This window comes from Cydia pomonella, chromosome 12 (genome assembly GCF_033807575.1).
Source record: "Cydia pomonella isolate Wapato2018A chromosome 12, ilCydPomo1, whole genome shotgun sequence".
Lineage (NCBI taxonomy): Eukaryota > Metazoa > Arthropoda > Insecta > Lepidoptera > Tortricidae > Cydia > Cydia pomonella.
Window position 1 is genome coordinate 10,197,742 of NC_084714.1, and position 19,247 is coordinate 10,216,988.

General features: G+C 39.8%; 1 protein-coding gene across 2 annotated transcripts in view; it reads left to right on the forward strand.

The window, feature by feature from the left end:
• Positions 1 to 17,813, forward strand: part of LOC133523488 (puromycin-sensitive aminopeptidase) — a 31,395-nt gene extending 13,582 nt beyond the window's left edge. For both annotated transcript variants that reach the window (XM_061859117.1, XM_061859116.1), the window contains 4 exons: positions 8,592 to 8,811; positions 9,898 to 10,020; positions 14,396 to 15,879; positions 16,335 to 17,813. In XM_061859117.1, coding sequence (XP_061715101.1) covers positions 8,592 to 8,811; positions 9,898 to 10,020; positions 14,396 to 14,608 — 556 coding nt within the window. In that variant the 3' untranslated portion in view covers positions 14,609 to 15,879; positions 16,335 to 17,813. The remainder of the gene's footprint in view (positions 1 to 8,591; positions 8,812 to 9,897; positions 10,021 to 14,395; positions 15,880 to 16,334) is intronic.
• The last annotated feature ends 1,434 nt before the right edge of the window (positions 17,814 to 19,247 follow it).

Sequence of the window (19,247 nt, forward strand, 5' to 3'; positions counted from 1 at the left end):
TGCAAGAAATTGAAAGCCGCATATCTTAGGTAAGTTAATTAAACGTACGTCACACTTAAAGGAATATCTCATTTCACGAAGGCGGGTATAAGCGGAACCCAGACCCTAACACCTTATAATAGGGATCAAGTTTGCCGACTTCGTGATATGAAATACTCCATGGCTTTCAAATGTAAACAATAAACCTTGCCGAATGGAATGGATTACCATTCCATTCAGACAACTTATTAAGAACGGTTTTTCAATATTCAATATTAAAAAATAAACGTGTTATAATGATGAAGAGGTAACTTGAGGTAAGTAATAAAATATGAAATATGCTTATATTTTTTTTTTTTTACATAAACAGTAGGTTTTTATGTTGATTACGACTTTTAAAGGAAACTAACATTAACACTCATCAATAAGTAGTCATGAATTGGAACAAGTGGAAAAGTAAAAAGCACTAGTTCGCGAAATCCAACTTTCCGCACGCTAAACAGCTACATAAAGTAGCACTTTTTGAGCAACTGTATTAAAATAGTACATTGTGATACAAGTGTGCTAATAATTTGGTCATTACACACGCGTACAGCTCGCGCGCAATAAGAAAACCGATGTGGGTAATGACCAATGCACACGCGTTATATACGACGTTTTTCAACACACTTGGGAGGAAAAAACAAAACTTATAAATCAGATTTTTTTGCCAAAACAGTAAAGTTACCTACAATTTTCAAAATGGTGGCTTACAGTTTTAACATCGATTAATTGCACCAGCGTGCTGGACTTGTAGGCACTTATTCGCCAGTTCATTAGAATAAGCTACCAATACGTTTTCCAAGAAAGACTGGGCGTTTTTGCTGATTTTCCATTGAATAAAAGTTTCAAATGCCGCCAATAATTTTTCACCCGATTTGATGGTAAAAAGCTATCGTTCTCGGCTCTTACCTCTATTAGTATTACTGGCAGCGTCAATTTTATGTGTTCTTCATTTTCAATGCTTGAAAATGACATGTTCGTCAATAGATAAACTAAAAACATGAAAAACTATTCCAATTTTATGACAAATACGGAAAATGGCTGGCGCGTTATTTTTTTTTACGCACGATTTCAATGCGCGCGTAAGGCTAAATGCGAACGAAATCGACAAACAGTGAATGAAAAAAATGTAAAAAAGCTAATATTTTCGTATTTCTATTGTATACGGATGGAGATCAAATCGATAAAATGTGATGTTTATTCATTAATGTAATTTACGAGATAATTTAATCTATAAATTACGTTTGGTGTGATAAAACCTCTTTGAACTAACTAAATTTGAAACCTAATAGTTGGTTAAAAAAAAATGTATTACTCGACCAAATTAAGAAGGCTACGTTTCCATGCATATTATTAGCAATCAGTTACCTTCTTAACTTAGTTGGATAATATAATGAAAAAGCCCAAGTGTTATGATATACTGAAAAAGCACGCGTGTTTAATAAATAGGATTATGAGCCAAAATCGGTGGAATAAAAACGTCGTTTTGAGCAAGTGTGTTGAAAACGTTTATTGCAAAACTATCCACAAACAGCACCACATTATTAAATAAAAAGTAATATCTAATACACTAAACAGTTATAACTACTTGTAATCTATACTAACATGCAATAGTTACAGTGATGATGCTGCAATAGAGGCTATAAATGGACACCACTCAGCATATGCTCTAACATATATATGCTACAGCGCTGGTCTTCCGTGGAGCCCAGGGCAAAAAGATAGCTCAGACCAGTAAAGGCAGTTTCTGACAGTGATTTATATCGAATATCTTTCTTAAAATATCAACAGGAGATTTATAATAAATCGTTGGAACACTGTACTCCTGTAAATTCGTGTCCTGCATTTTTTTAGACAACATATATAGCAGGCATCGCCGACTGTTAGTAATATATATACACCAAAATTATTTAAAATAATGCCACGAGCCGTACCTTAACTTTCTGCCGCGACAGCCATCTTGAAACATTGCTGCCGAGGCTGGGGAAAAATGCTAGAAAACTGTTTCCCTCTTTTAGCTATGGTATTCATTTTGGTAATTAAAGCAATATAACATACTCGTACATTTACTTTTAAACTTCTGTTCCTAAAATAATATCAAAATTCCGATCTACGACTAATCTATAAAAAAGCCTAAGTTACCAAGTGCAAAAACTGAAACGAATGCGCTTAGCTCGCGCTTCGCGCTCGCTTGATTAATCAAGAGTACGAAATTTAAATGCAAAAAAAAGTACAATAATTTACAATGCAGGGGATAGATCCCTCGCTCCCTGCTACAAAGCTTAATCAATAGAAATAGAAATAGAAATAGAAATATATTTATTGCAAGAACATAGTATTTTGATACAATTGGTGGTCTTAGAATAAAAAGTCCTTATGTTCTACCCTATGTAAGGCATGCAATATAAAGCAATTAAATAATACAATCATGGAAAAATTTACAAAATTTCAATAGGTCAACATAATAATAAAATAATTTATTTATTGATTTTCGTCGGACATGAATTCTTGAATTGAATAGTAACACTTTAATAATAACCATTTACAGAGGGCATTTTTAAATAGCCGCGGTTCAGTTTCCAATATGTGTTTTGGTAATTTATTATAAATTTGAATGACCATTGAGTATACATTATTTTTAAACACATTTTTTCTTGCTCTAGGTAAGAATATTTGGTTTCTACGTCTGGTCGATCTAGGAAAAAATTTACTATTTGTGTCAAAATATTCAAGGTGCTCTCTCACAAATAAAGATGCCTGTAATATGTACATGCATGGCAGTGGAAGAACTTTTGTAGATTTGAATAATGGTCTGCAAGGCTCTTGAAAATGGACATTGCAAACGGCACGCACACATTTTTTCTGAGCCAGGAATGCTTTATGAACATCTACAGAGTTGCCCCAGATCAATAATCCATAGCTCAAGATGGATGAGACATATCCGTGGTAGGCTGTTAAGGCCACAGCTTTAGAGGAAATTCTGCTAAGTCGTCTTAGAGCAAATACGAACTTGTCGAGCCTATCACATACATTGGCGACATGACATTTCCAGCTGCAAAATTTATCTATGTGAATCCCTAGAAACCTGGTGCATTCTACTTCTTCCACACTCTCAGTTTCGTAATGTATGTCCAAATCGATGTCTGCGCTTCTATATGTTCTAAATTGCATTATACATGTTTTATTAATATTTATTTTTAAATTATTATTGTTGAGCCAATGAATTACATTAACTAACGTGTCATTTATATCTTTATTGAAGTTATCTAAATTATCAGACTTTATTATCAAAGTAGTGTCGTCTGCAAACATTATGCAATTATGTTGTACTTGGTTAGGCAGATCGTTAATATATAGAAGGAATAATAATGGGCCAAGTATACTCCCTTGTGGCACTCCGCATAGATTAAATTTATATTGTGATCTTACAGACACTAGCTCATTGTTAATAATCTGCTGTATTTCTGTACATTGTTCTCTTTCAGAGAGGTAACTTTGTATCCAGTTCAGCGCGTTTCCTCTTATGCCACACCTTTCCAGCTTGTTCAATAATACCGAATGAGTTACAAAATCGAACGCCTTGCTGAGATCCAGGAAGACAGCTGCTACAGGAGTATCACCATTTATTGATTCCGTTACTATTTTTACAAGATTAAAGCATGCTAGCGTAGTCGAACTTCCTTTACGGAAGCCATATTGTTGATTATTCAAAATTGAACAAGAAGTGAGAAAGTTCAATATACGTTCGTGCATGGCTTTTTCTAGGATTTTAGAAATCACGGGAATAATAGTAATAGGCCTATAGTTATCCATAGAGGTTTTGGTATTCTTTTTGAATATGGGTTTGACTATTGAACGTTTTAGATTGATGGGAAATTTACCTTGTTCAAAGGACAAATTTACAATGTGTGTGAGCGGAAAAGCGATCTCTTCTGCACAGTGTTTTAATATTTTAGTTGCTATGTTGTCTATGCCTACTGCATTACTATCGTTTAAGGACAATATAATCTTGTATATATCATGTATATCGTAAGGTTTAAGGAAGATAGTTTTTTCATTTATCGGATATTTTAAATACGACTGGTCCTGCAACACTCTATGTGTAACAGGTACGCTCGTAATATTTATAAAAAAGTTATTAAATGCTTCCGCTATATCTGTAGGATTTGTGTACTTCATTTGGCCGTTCTCAATACATTTAATGAAATCAGGTTCTTTGAAGGTATGACCATTAATAATTTGCCAAGTTGCCTTTGATTTACTTTTAGCATTATTAATTAATCTACTGTTGTGCAATTGGTGTGCTTTATGAATACACTTCCGGAGTAATTTTGTGTAATTATCGTATTTACGCTTGTTCAGATGTTTGTTCCCAGGTTCTTGCAGGTATTTAAGGTACAGTTTTCTCTTACTAAAACAAGAACGTCGTATACCACGGGTTAGCCATCTGTTATTGTTATGCGTATTATAGACTTTTCGCCTAACGAGCGGGAAGCACAGGTCGTTAAATAAAACTAACATTTCATGGAGGTTCTGGAAGGCTGCGTCAGTATCAGTTTCATTAAAGACTTGTGCAAACGATAAGGAAGACATACAGCTTTTAAATTTAGCCAAGTTTTCAGAGCAATAATCTCTTCTTATAGCATAGTAGAATCTTCGTTGATCGGTGGTGGCTGATTTTATTGTTATAATTTGCGCTGTCTCGTGGTCAGAAAGGGCTAGTGGAAGGACATTTGGTATAACTTTTTTTACATTACTAGCTATGTGATCAATACACGACTTCCCTCTAGTTGGGGTTTTTATATGCATATGTATATTGTAGTTATTTAGCAGGCTTACCAACTCTAGAGTATGTTTTTCCTTTTTCAACGTGTTAAAATTCCAGTCTCCACTAAATATAATCTTATACTTTTTCTTTTTTGTGATTAAGTATTGCAAAATTTTTTCAAGTTGTTGTAAGAAAGGTATCTCATATGTATATTTGGGAACGCGATAGATATTTATTATTATTAGTTTCAAGTTTGGGATTTCAATTCCACAGCATTCAAAATTGTTTGAAATGGCGAGGTCCTCACAGATTTGTAGCGGTCTAGATTGAAATTTATTTTTTATTAAGATACATGACCCGCCTCTCTTTTGTTTTGATCTGGAGAAATGGGTTGCTAATTTAAATCCCGCAAGTTTAAGGTTACTCTCTGTCCCCTTTCGAATAAAAGTTTCCGATAGACAAATCACGTCAATGTCAAGACCATCTTCAGCTAATTCTTTTAATGAAATGTTAATAACATCTAATTTATTGAAGACACCCTGTATATTTTGGTGCATAATGGTGAAGTTACTCGACGATGTTTTCTCGAAAAAACTGATCATGCTCATCATCAAGAGGAGTGAATGTAACGAGTGAATTAAAAAGTTCAACTAAATCACAGAATATGGTGGCAAATCCCCGGCGATTTAGGTTACCGAAGCGAGAAAACATATAACCATCGTATGTCAGATTAAGATTAGAGTCCAGAATGTGGCAATAGCAATTTTCTATGTTGTCTTTATAGAGTAAGTCATTAAATATTTCCACACGCTTAATTAACAAGTTTGAAAAATTGTTGAGTTTATATGTAGGCAGACATATTACAATATTTGTATGTTGAACCATAGTCAACCGTTCTCGTATATACTTTACTAATTTATAATAATTTACGCTATTTTTGAAGTCTTTGTCTCCGATATAAAAAATACAAAAGTCAGATAGAGTAAAACCTTGAAGTTTACTTTGAAGATCACGAAACAGCTCACGCGTTCCTGCTCCTGGGGTTAGGTAGACGCACGTGTTACCACTGGGAAATTCCTGCTTTATCCGCTCTATCATATAGTTCGAGTGGTTGCTAATCACACACAGTTTCGAATCTTGCAGTGAAGATAATGATGGTTTCCTTAGCGTAGTAGAAACTTGTTCATCGCCTGTTGTAGAGGTATTGGTGGGGGGTATGTTTTCATACTTATTAAGATTATGATTGTCAATATTCGGGGTATGTTGAAGTCGTTCTGTCAGAGTAATTAGACGATCTGTTATACCTATGATCTCATTCTCCATGTTTTTTAACAAATTTTCAAGGTCAACAATTTTCATTTCCAACTTTATTAAATGCCTGTTGTAGTTCACGTTTTTGTCGGCTTTACAAACCGTAGTCGGTAAGGACGATATTGGTGAGTCATTGTTTATCAGTGACTGCCTCTTACTCTTTCGAGTTCTATTTTCTGCCGATGGTGAAGAGCATAATGCCTGCAGTACTTTTATTTCTAAGGACAATTTGTCAACTTTTCTCTGAAGCTCATTGTTCTCAATAATTTTATTTTCTAGTTCTGTTTCCGTACTCGCCAGTTCAATTTCAAGTGTAGAGATTTTTTCTACTAGGTCATGATTTTGTGGACTTTTCTCACGCGTTAGGCCGTCTGCACTCATGCATAGTTTATCGGATGGTGACAATAAAGATTGAGACGAAGAGTATTGTAAATCGCTTGCACTGTTATTAAGGGAATCTGATGTTAGTGAGTCTGATGTTAGTGAGCCATCGAGTTCATTGTTGAATGTTGAATGTAATTCTTTATTCTCTTGGGGTTCGTCATTTAAAATTTTCTTTATTGGTGATGATGTTGCGATTGGGCTTTCAGTTGGTATTTTTTTATTGACGATAGTTTTCTCTGGAGGCAATATAGGGTCCGGTATTTTTTGATTGATGATAGTGTTTTCTGGAGACAAGATAGGGTCCAATTCGTTTGGTAATGTGTTATGAATGTTGTTACTTTCGGGAGGCAAATTAGAGTCCAATGACTTAATACTGAGGATACTGAGGAGATAATAAAAAATAGGAAATTAAAAGTGCAAAAAAAAAAAGAATTATTTGTTCGGAGATGGAACCCGGAACATCGTCATTGCAAAGCGAGCGTATTCCAACTGAGCCACTTACTTACTACGTATTCTCGAGTAAAACCTTTATCTTAAGCGTTCTAAAATATCTGAATTTTTCGCAAATCACTCTGTAAACATGTCTCACAAGGAACAAACTCTTATGATATCGACACGGCTATTTGTGTAGGCGCGACGTACCTTGAATCCGCCATTTTGAAATTTTTCTAAAAACTGGATCGAAAAAGAATCTATTTAATCATAAAATATAGTCATAACATTTCACGCTAATCGGTTGAGAATTGTGACCTGTAGAAGAGAACATCCGGACATACGAAAGCAGATTGCCCGAGTCATAATGTTACGTACTTAATCTTTCTGGTTTAACCCATTGGTTGACTGGTAGAGAATGTCTTAAGGCATTAAGTCCGCCATTTGTACCTTCATGTATTGTGCAATAAAGATTAAATAAATAAATAATAAATAAAACGTATATCTTCGCTACGCTTCGGTCAATTAAGCCTGACTTGATTGCAGACTATTACGCTCCGTAGGAATAGTTTCCATACGGCAGGTCAATGTACTTATTATGATAACGTTGGCGGTTTCTCAATCATTAGAAAATTTAGAACTTTTTGATTAGGTTTTTTGCTGGCGAATTTCGCATAACACACGTATTTTCACATATTAATTAAGTACCTGGGCGACCGAGCTTTGCTCGGTTATAACTATTTATTGTAATATGGTGGTCTATAGGTGATAATCTTAACTACATTTTTTTACTAAATTAAACTTGTCTAAAACAATAAAAAATTATATATAACTTGAACATATAAAAAAAAAAAAAGTTCATCACCGGGCGAGATTCGAACCCGTAACACTCGGACACTGACCGGCAACACGAAATTAGCGACCATATTCTGCGTCGAAAGAAAATCGCATGCAAACTCGAAAACACGCGTTTTCTCAAACATAAGACCCCCAAAAACCCCCATATACCAAATTTCAGCGAAATCGTTAGAGCCATTTCCGAGATCACGGAAATATATATTGTATATACAAGAATTGCTCGTTTAAAGGTATAAGATTTCTGCTGTAGGTACAAGAAAAGATAGCCGAGAGTCGAAGCGGTAGCGATTTTGCTCGCGTGTCAGTCCGCTACACTGCTATTCCCAGAGACTTGTCATACGCTTCGCTTGACAGACAGATGAAGTGTGCGAAAGGGAAGCCATCACGTATATGAACAAGCCATAAGTGCGAAAGAGGCAGACTACATATGAGAAAACGTAACCATTTTTGAGTTCGAAGGCGGCCGAGGCGGCCAAGATCATATTGCCGTATTTTTATAAGAGAATCTAAAACAAAAATATATATTAAGTAATTTAGTGACGATGGTGTCATGTTGTGTGCCGAGTTGTTGTGTTTCAGGGCCAAAAAACTTTTTTATTTTTCTTAACTTACATTTAAACTTTTGCTCTCCTCGCCATTAAATGGTCAGTACCTGGTCTTCAATAAATAATTAATTTAATGAAGGTTGGCAGCAGTGTTACTCTTTTTCTGAATTGATAATTTTTGTGCAAGATTATTATACAACACGTTATTTCCAATGTATTTAGAAAATCTTGGATTAAATAGCGAAGTGACCTTTTGATATTCGTTTGCTCAGATTCGAAAAACATGTATCGGGTGCGGCCATACTGCCAGCGGACCTGCGCTCGGCGTGCTACCGCGCCGTGCTGGCGGACGCGGACGAGGCCACGTTCCAGCGGTTCCTGGAGCTGTACCGCTCTGCAGACCTGCACGAGGAGAAAGACCGCATCAGCCGCGCGCTGGGAGCCGTGAAGGATCCGGAGCTTCTGAAGCGTGTGTTGGACTTTGCTGTCTCAGTGAGTCTTTCTTACTTGACATTAGAGTAGTCCAATGTTTACTCAACTATTTCACAATTCAGTCCTATTGAATGTTCGTCACTACTGCTGGGATTATTCCCACTAGTTACCACCAAGTTGTTACCAGTGGAAACTACTGGGATTTTTTTCCCACCTTTTACTACTGGTAACTACTGGGATTTTTTTTCTGAAGTTACCACCGAAATTTTGTTAGAGTTCAATACTAATAAAAACAGTAGAAATAGTAAAGTACTTATAAATAAAGAGCTTAACTGCTTTAAAAGTGATCAACAATTTTAAAACCGGTGCTAATGCATACAATTAAAAGTTAAAGAGAAATTAACGTTTGGTTGAAATTTATCTTATTAATTGTAAATTGAATTAATTGTGACGTTATCTATGAAACCTGAATCTTTTGTCGAGGGCGCTTACGCCGCACTGCGTAGCGCAGGGTTGTATTTATATAGGAGCATCGCTGATATTTTTAAAGCACTCTATATTTAGACTGTTTTTATTAGTATTGCACGCTTACCAAATTTTGGTGGTAACTACTGGGAAAAAAAATCCCACCTTTTACCAACTTGATTTGGTGGTAACTACTGGTTTTTTTTGCCCAGTAGTTACCAGCAGTGGTGAAATGTGGGAAAAAAATCCCAGTAGTTACCACTGGTAGCAACTTGGTGGTAACTAGTGGGAATTACCCCTACTGCTGTACCCAGTGGCGTGCACAGAGTTTTGAGACTGGGTAGACAAAAAATAAACTAGTGGCTCTGTGAGCTGTAGACCTCGCGATATGAAGTTAGATTCATACATTTAAAAATCTAAAAATAATACTTATTTCGACCAGTCATTATCACTGCGTACTTACATGTGCTTACTTAGACAGTGTATGTTTGTCTTTATGAAGTGTACGCCCCTGGCTGTACCTATCCACATACAAAAAAATATATATATATCCATCTCGCTACTGTATTCTGCGCCGTAAACTGTGAGACCGTAGCGTCAGGCAAAAGGGGCTTTCGTCACTTTTTCTTTTATATGTGAAATATATTTTATTTACTAATCTAGGTATATTGTTTATTGCAGGATGAAGTGCGCGCACAAGACACAGTATTCGTGATCGTGTCGGTGGCCGTCAGTAGGAATGGCCGCGACTTGGCGTGGCAGTTCTTTAAGGACCACTGGCAGGACTTCATGGATCGCTACCAGGTTAATATTTCTTTCCTTTTTGTTTCTTAAGTCTTTTTGGTGTTTTGCAAGCTAAGGCAGCTGACTCGCGAAAGTAACAGCGCCCTCCCCCTCAGTGGCGTAGCTGGCATGGGTGGCACCCGGTGCGGAAATTGCGGGTGTCACCCTAAAATACAATCAAAATTGTAAAATATATGGAAAAAGTAATAGTAATTTATGTTTTTTTTATATACTACGTCGGTGGCAAACAAGCATACGGCCCACCTGAAGGTAAGTCTCCGTAGCCTATGGACGCCTGCAACTCCAGAGGAGTTACATGCGCGTTGCCGACCCTAACACTCCGCACCCTCGTTAAGCTCTGGCATCCTTACTCACCGGCAGGAACACAACACTATGAGTAGGGTCTAGTGTTATTTGGCTGCTGTTTTCTGTAAGGTGGGGGTACTTCCCAAGTTAAGCTCTGTTCTAGATCTGGAATGACATCCGCTGTCCTGTACCCTACCACACAACGCGAGATGACATTCACAGTGCATGTACTTCTCTTTTGGACGTAGTTTAAGGACATACCCGGGTCCATGTTTAATATTCCCTAGCTCAGAATTTACTCCATCGTTTCAATTTTAGATTCCATTAACTCTCAATAGTCCTTACACCCTGGGGGATGTTGCGTCTGCGTGCGTTCTATGACACGGGCAAGGACAGCATCCGCTCGGTGTAACGCTTACATTTTATAACTGTCAAAAGGGATCTACGTGTTGGCTTCGGCTCCGCGCACGCCTCTTAAATATCCGGGTCAACATTGTCCCATGAAAGACACACAAATAACTTGTGTTAAAACTATTTTTTTCATTATTTTATTGTTACTCTTATGATATATAAAGTATACAATTTAGTAAAATATTACAATTCCATATTAACACACTTGCAACCTCACGTCAACAAAATTATTTTTGGAAGAGATCCTGTAAAATGTCATTTCACAAAATTTCAAATAGTCCAGAGCATTAAAATTATATAGCAAAAAATCAGAAATGGTGTAAAAACAATTTAAAATGTCAATAGTTTATGCTTTTTAAACTAATTTAAGGGTAACATGCTAAAATGGACAGGCAATTTGTTATAAATCTTACTAGCTAAGCAGAACACACTTTTGCGCATTAGGGCAGTATTTGCGGAAACAGGAAAAAGATTCTGAGGGTACCTGGAATTTCTAGCCAAAACCTCGGAGATCGTCCTGAATAGTATTGGGTTTGTTTTGAAGAACATCGCAATTTCAAAAATGTAGAGGCAAATGAATGTATGAATGTTCAGGTCTTTAGAATGTGGCACACATCTGTAATCTGTAAGCTATACGTGAAGCCCTCGAATCGCTTTCACGAGCTAACTTGATTGAGAAGCTTGTACAAAGCGAAAGCATATTTATTAAAAAAAACCGGGCAAGTGCGAGTCGGAGTTCTTCTTCTTCTCCTTGTCCTTTTCCCATTATTTGGGGTCGGCTCTCCTAGTTACATTTCGCCAGGCTTCGCGGTCCTGGGTCATGTCAGGTGGGATTTGGGCTTCTTCCATATCCCTCTTCACTGTTGCCAGCCATGTTAGTCGGGGTCTTCCTCGTCGCGACTGTGTGGGGAACATATCCAGCACCTTGCGTGTCATATGTTCGGGCTCTCGGCGCATGACGTGGCCAAACCATCGAAGTCGCTCTTCGGTTATTTTTTCGGGTAAAGGTCTAACTTTAAAACTACCGCGGATGTAGGTGTTACGGATGCGGCCTAGTAAGGTGACACCACCGGCCCAGCGCAGCATTTTCATCTCTGCGACGTGAAGTTTATCCTCTAGCTGTTTTTTGAGGGCCCAGCACTCGGCGCCGTATGCCATGGCCGGACGGACTGCCGCTTTATAAACTTTTCCCTTAATGGTCACCGGCATTCTCTTGTCACATAAGACACCCGTTAGGTCTTTCCACTTCATCCAACCAGTGTTTATTCTGTGGGAGACATCGGCATCAATGGTACCATCGCTGGAAATGACCGAGCCTAGATATTTAAAGCTGTTAACCTGATATAATGGCGTTCCATCCAAGGGGATGATATGGAGGTTTCGGCTACCAGTGAAGTTACAGTGCATATATTCTGTTTTATGGCGGCTTATCCGTAAGCCTGCACTCTCTAGAGCAACTCTCCAGTCCTCCAGCATTTTTTGTAGATCGTGAGATGTTTCGCTAATGAGGACTATGTCATCTGCATAGAGCAGGGTCCACGGTGGTGGTTGTTGCAGTTTGGCGGTCAAGTAATTCATCACGATGTTAAAGAGAAGGGGGCTCAGAGCTGACCCCTGATGGACGCCGACCTTTACTTCAAACTCGTCAGCTGGGCAGCGCACTCTGGTTGTGACATCATTGTACATATCTTTTACGGTATCAATGTAGCATTCGGGTACACTATGTGCTCGTAGTGCCTGCCAGATTAGGTTTCTTGGGAAGCGCGAGTCGGAGTCATTATTTATAAAAACGGCAAAAAAAAATGTTCGTTGTATGGGAGCCCCCCTTAAATATTTTTTTTTTCTGTTTTTACGAGGGCTGCTATTTATATATCCGGAAACCGGGATTACAATCTTCTTAAATAGTATATTTGACCTCCATGGTAAAATTTGAACTTTTTTAAGTACTGGCCGGTATATTTTTTCTTTCTTATTAACGCTAGTGTTTTGTTTTTGACGGGTTTTAAATGTCATCTCCCTGCAAGAATGGAACTCACTCGTGAAAATATTCGTGCTATGATTTATTATGATTTTCGGCGTGGTTTAACGCAACAACAGTGCATAGATCAACTAACTTCAACTTTTGGTGATAAAGCTCCATCTAAAATTACTGTGTATCACTGGTTTAGTGAGTTCAATCGTGGACGTAGTATGCTTACGGACGAAGTTAAGGCAGGTCGCCCGAAATCGGTCGTTGTACCACAAAATATTGAGGCTGTGCGAAAACTTATAATGGACGACCGACATGTTACGTACCGCGAGATAGAGGTGACTCTGGGTATTTCTATGACTAGCATTAATAGCATATTACATGATCATTTAGCTGTAAAAAAATTTGTTCGCGTTGGATACCGCACAACTTAACTAAGGAGCAAAAAGATGCTCGCGTCGAATGGTGCAATAAAATGTTAAAAAAATATAACCGTGGTGACTCAAAGGCCGTTTATAACATCTATACAGGTGACGAATCCTGGATCTATGCATACGATCCCGAAACGAAGCAACAATCAACGGTATGGGTGTTTCAAAATGAGCCGAACCCTACGAAAGTTACTCGTGCAAAAAGTACATTGAAACAAATGTTGGCCTGCTTCTTCGGTATTAATGGCCATGTAGCTACAGTGCCACTAGAAAACCGTAAAACGGTTAATTCAGATTGGTACACGACCATTTGCTTACCGGAAGTATTTCGACAAATTCGTAAAACTAACCAGCGACGAAGAATCATTCTTCATCATGACAATGCCAGCTGTCATACGTCACGCGAAACAACTCTATTTTTGGAAGGTCAAAATGTGGAATTAACGGATCATCCGCCGTACAGCCCTGACTTGGCACCCAATGTTTTTTTTTATTTCCCAATATAAAAAATAAATTACGCGGTCAACTATTTTCGACCGCTGAAGATGCTGTCGACGCATTCAAACAACACGTTATGGAGGTACCTCAGGCGGAGTGGCAGAAGTGCTTCAAAAATTGGTTCACACGAATGCAAAAGTGCCATAGATCATCAAGGGGAATACTTTGAAAAACAATAAAACCATTTTCAGCCGTGTACGTTTGTTTGTTTTTTTTGTTTCCGGATATATAAGTAGCAACTCTCGTAGTATTTGTTGTTATAGCTGCAACAGAAATACATCATCTGTGAAAATTTCAACTGTCTAGCTATCACGGTTCATGAGATACAGCCTGGTGACAGACGGACGGACGGACAGCGAAGTCTCAGTAATAGGGTCCCGTTTGACCCTTTGGGAACGGAACCCTAAAAAATTAAACTGTCTCAGTACGAGCTATCCAATTTAAATAATGAAGTCGGCCATTAGGCATTAAGTCCGCCACTTGTACCTTTTTTTGATGTGCAATAAAGTTTAAAATAAATAAAAAATTGTAAATCTGGACTCCTAAAAAAATGTATTGCTTACCGTTTTTTAATCGTTCCTTCATAATTACAATGAATGGGTCTCATTACTTTTCTTTCATAAAAATGCATTATTTTCATTTTATTTAGATTTATTGTTAAGTTTTTTTTGTTTATACCGCGACGTTAAAAAGTGAAAAACTGCCCGATTCGGGTATGGCCACAGCGCAGGGGACAAGTGTAGATATGGATTCCGTCCTACAAATATTTTACTGTTTACAGGGCGGCTTCCTTCTGGCGCGACTAGTGAAGTCCACCACCGAAAACTTCGCCTCCGAGTCGGCCGCTCAAGAAATAGAGGAGTTCTTCCGCACACACCACTCGCCCGGCACCGAGCGCTCCGTGCAGCAGGCGCTGGAGACCGTGCGGCTCAACGCGGCCTGGCTGCGCCGCGACCTCGCCTCCACCACCACCTACCTGCAGTCCTACCACTGACGGTAACTACTGTCCTCACTCACACCACTCCCCGGCACCGAGCGCTCCGTGCAGCAGGCGCTGGAGACCGTGCGGCTCAACGCGGCCTGGCTGCGCCGCGACCTCGCCTCCACCACCACCTACCTGCAGTCCTACCACTGACGGTAACTACTGTCCTCACTCACACCACTCCCCGGCACCGAGCGCTCCGTGCAGCAGGCGCTGGAGACCGTGCGGCTCAACGCGGCCTGGCTGCGCCGCGACCTCGCCTCCACCACCACCTACCTGCAGTCCTACCACTGACGGTAACTACTGTCCTCACTCACACCACTCCCCGGCACCGAGCGCTCCGTGCAGCAGGCGCTGGAGACCGTGCGGCTCAACGCGGCCTGGCTGCGCCGCGACCTCGCCTCCACCACCACCTACCTGCAGTCCTACCACTGACGGTAACTACTGTCCTCACTCACACCACTCCCCGGCACCGAGCGCTCCGTGCAGCAGGCGCTGGAGACCGTGCGGCTCAACGCGGCCTGGCTGCGCCGCGACCTCGCCTCCACCACCACCTACCTGCAGTCCTACCACTGACGGTAACTACTGTCCTCACTCACACCACTCCCCGGCACCGAGCGCTCCGTGCAGCAGGCGCTGGAGACCGTGCGGCTCAACGCGGCCTGGCTGCGCCGCGACCTCGCCTCCACCACCACCTACCTGCAGTCTTACCACTGACGGTAACTACTGTCCTCACTCACACCACTCCCCGGCACCGAGCGCTCCGTGCAGCAGGCGCTGGAGACCGTGCGGCTCAACGCGGCCTGGCTGCGCCGCGACCTCGCCTCCACCACCACCTACCTGCAGTCCTACCACTGACGGTAACTACTGTCCTCACTCACACCACTCCCCGGCACCGAGCGCTCCGTGCAGCAGGCGCTGGAGACCGTGCGGCTCAACGCGGCCTGGCTGCGCCGCGACCTCGCCTCCACCACCACCTACCTGCAGTCCTACCACTGACGGTAACTACTGTCCTCACTCACACCACTCCCCGGCACCGAGCGCTCCGTGCAGCAGGCGCTGGAGACCGTGCGGCTCAACGCGGCCTGGCTGCGCCGCGACCTCGCCTCCACCACCACCTACCTGCAGTCCTACCACTGACGGTAACTACTGTCCTCACTCACACCACTCCCCGGCACCGAGCGCTCCGTGCAGCAGGCGCTGGAGACCGTGCGGCTCAACGCGGCCTGGCTGCGCCGCGACCTCGCCTCCACCACCACCTACCTGCAGTCCTACCACTGACGGTAACTACTGTCCTCACTCACACCACTCCCCTTTCGATTGTACTGTAAATTTGTCGTTTAACAAAGACTGAATCTAATAAAGCCGAGCGGCGGCCGAGCCAAACCTAAATATGCACCTAAATATGTCGCGTAGACGCGCACATGCATACATTTCATTGAAATTTATAAGTCCTCTATAACATAAAAGACATCACAACGCAACGCTGATGTAGCATTTACGTGCGGTGCATAATGATGAGTTTTCTTACGTTACAATACAACGCACGCGTCCACGCTTACGCGTTTAGTGTTCAGCGATCTTAAGATTCGAGTTGCTTAACCAGTGCTAGTTAGCGTATGATTGCTAGTAGGCTGTTTAGTGCGCAAGAAAATGCCTCGCGCGTATGCTTGCGCTGTGTGGACCCGCCTATTTATGTGTAAAGAATACCTCTTAAAGCTGTATTTATTTGTTCCAGGACTAAATGACACAAGACTGAAACTACAACGAAGTCCAGTTAACGTTTCAATAGATCTTTATTCACTGAGCTGAGCTGCTAGCATATTGAGTTATTTATTTTCCAGTGACATCGTTATATGTTAACCGTGACATTGAAAAAGAGTATTTTAAATGTTGTTAATATGTGTATCGTATTTTAAACTTAATATACGTAGCCGAATTAAATTAAACAGGTGGGGCAAACGAACTAAGGAGTATGTTTCAATTTGTTGTTGTTTTATACCTGCCTGTTCATTTCATTTGTTTCTGAAAACTATACGAGCACTTTAATTCTAGGCGCTTATTCTAACTAAATAATAAAAATATCGTTAACTTAGAAGTAACTATCCTTACGTTTTATGCAGTAAATTGCAAAAAAAAAAACTGGGATCGAAAGTATTTACTCACAAGTTTGCTACAACTTGACTAGATTTTGATTTCGATATAATAATCCAATAAGAACTACAAGGTACAGTCGCGATCAGATATAACGGAGCAGCCGAGGATTTCAAAAATATCGAAACACGCACTCTAACGCCTTGACAATAGAAGTGTGTTAAGATATTTGTGAGTGCCTTGGCCGCTCCGATCTATTTGATGGCGACTGTACACTGAAAACGCACACATGGTAATCTGTTATCAAAAGGTATCGAACATGGGGAGTATGTTAGAAAACAATCTCTTATGCATTTAGTTAGATTGAGCTCGCTAAAATTCGCATTTACGTTAGTAATATGATGACACTAGTCACATGCGCCTAACTAGATTTCCGCAGCGGCAAAGGAGCTAAGACAAGTCTTATCATAATTTAACCTTTTGACCGCCAAAGACGTCATATGACGCGCACGGCTACAGTCCAATATCAACCTTACCGACCTTATCAACTGTACCGACAAGGTTCACGATTACGCGCCGCGTGCAATAGGCGTGGCGTTCAAAAGGTTAACAAAATACGGCCCATTGTTATAACACTTCAATACTCTGCTGAGTTTCAATGGTCCATTGTTAGAGAAGCTATACTTACAGGATTTAACATGTATTATAATGTGTAAAATATTATTTTAATTTATGTTTAAATTATGTTACGAGTTATGTAATATTGGTGCTGAGAGCATTATTATTGTTTTATTTCTTTATTCTGGGGAAAGTACAATTTTGTTTCTAACATTAGTGTAAACTGTATACTGACAACAAACCGTAGTAGCGTTATTTAATTTACCAGAGTGCAATAGTTTCTTACGCCCACCACAAGTACCAGTCGACTTGCACACGCATATAATTTTAATTAAGTACCTACATTTAGCTAATTAATCGTTTAGGGGCGTGCAAGTTCAGTCAAAATTTTTGTGATCTTTAAATAATGAAATGAAGTTACCATCGTTTATTAGTGTCTATCGGTGTCATTGCTGAATTGTTTTGTAAGACTGTGTTATTGCAATAAATGGTACAAGAACACAAATGTTTTATTTGTTGTTTTAAGCCTGTATGCATGAAGTTTAAATTCGAACCAAATCATTTTTAGTCGAATGATTGTTACCGTTATAGCATGTTACAAATGCGTTATGACTTTCGTAATAAGGTCCACCGATGGACAGTTAACAGTGTGGGCCATCGTACCTATGCAAAATAGGTTTTTAATATCTCGACGACCGAGCCTTGCTCGGAAAATGTATAAAACTCAAAAATGCGTGTTTTCCCAGAGATACGACCTAGCTAGATCTATTTTCGCCCCCCCCCCCCCCCCCCCCCCCCGAAAACCCCCATATAGCAAATTTCATCGAAATCCTTAGAGCCGCTCCGAGATCCTCAAAATGTATATATATATATATATACACAAGAAGTGCTCTTTTCAAGGCATAAAATTTTATGGTCATTTGTGTTAATGAAAATAAGTATATAATTAAATGTATCAAAACCATGTTTATCAGACTCAAACTAAAAGTTGTGGTGTAGGTTAGTCATGCCCTAGTCTAGCCATAAATAAGAGCGAAGTTTTGTTAATCAATAGGTATTAATGCCAAATGATTATTCGACCTATTGTGTTTCGACCAATAGTTTATCGGGTAATTGTGCGAGTTACTAAATGATTATTCTACGAAAAGTAAATATGCGTATAAATGTTCTGCGTATTAACTACTCGTGCAAACGATTATTATGCGTAATGACATTCTGCCAATCGTTACTCGGCCAAAGAACCCGTCTGCGAATCGAAAATCGGCGTATTGTTTGTCGGAAAATCAATAGGGCACCACTGCAATGCTGGTTTTCAGTCGGACCCTAGTAATAAAAAAAACATAAGAAAACACATTTCAAAACAAACACATTAAGACAAAACATTAGGAAAAGAAGAAAAAGTTAGATTAGTTAGACGAGTATGTGACGGAACGGAGTGCAATTTATAAAATTATTTTCAACACACTTGCTCAAAACGGCGTTTTTACTGTACCGATTTTTGGCACATAATCCTATATATTAAACACGCATGCTCATCAGTATATTATAACACTCGTGCTTATTCATTATATTATCCGACTGAGTTAAGAAGGTAACTGATATGCTAATAATATGTATGGAACCAGAGCCTTCTTAAATGGGTCGAATAGATTTTACAACGTGGACTGGTGGGAGCCGGCGCCCCGCTCGCCGCCGCCGCCCGCCGGTCGGCAGTGGAGGGCGAGGGGCGGCAGGCAGTATGACAGATGCAAGACTGCATAGTGAAATTTTAATTGTTAAATCGGTTAATTTAACAATTAAAATTTCACTAATATGAGTTTCTTTTTTCCTCGCAAGTGTGTTGAAAAACGTATGAAACGCGTGTGCTATGGTCATTACACACATCAAAAATTTAAATCATTAATAATATAGACTGAATTCAAAATAACACATTCAATGC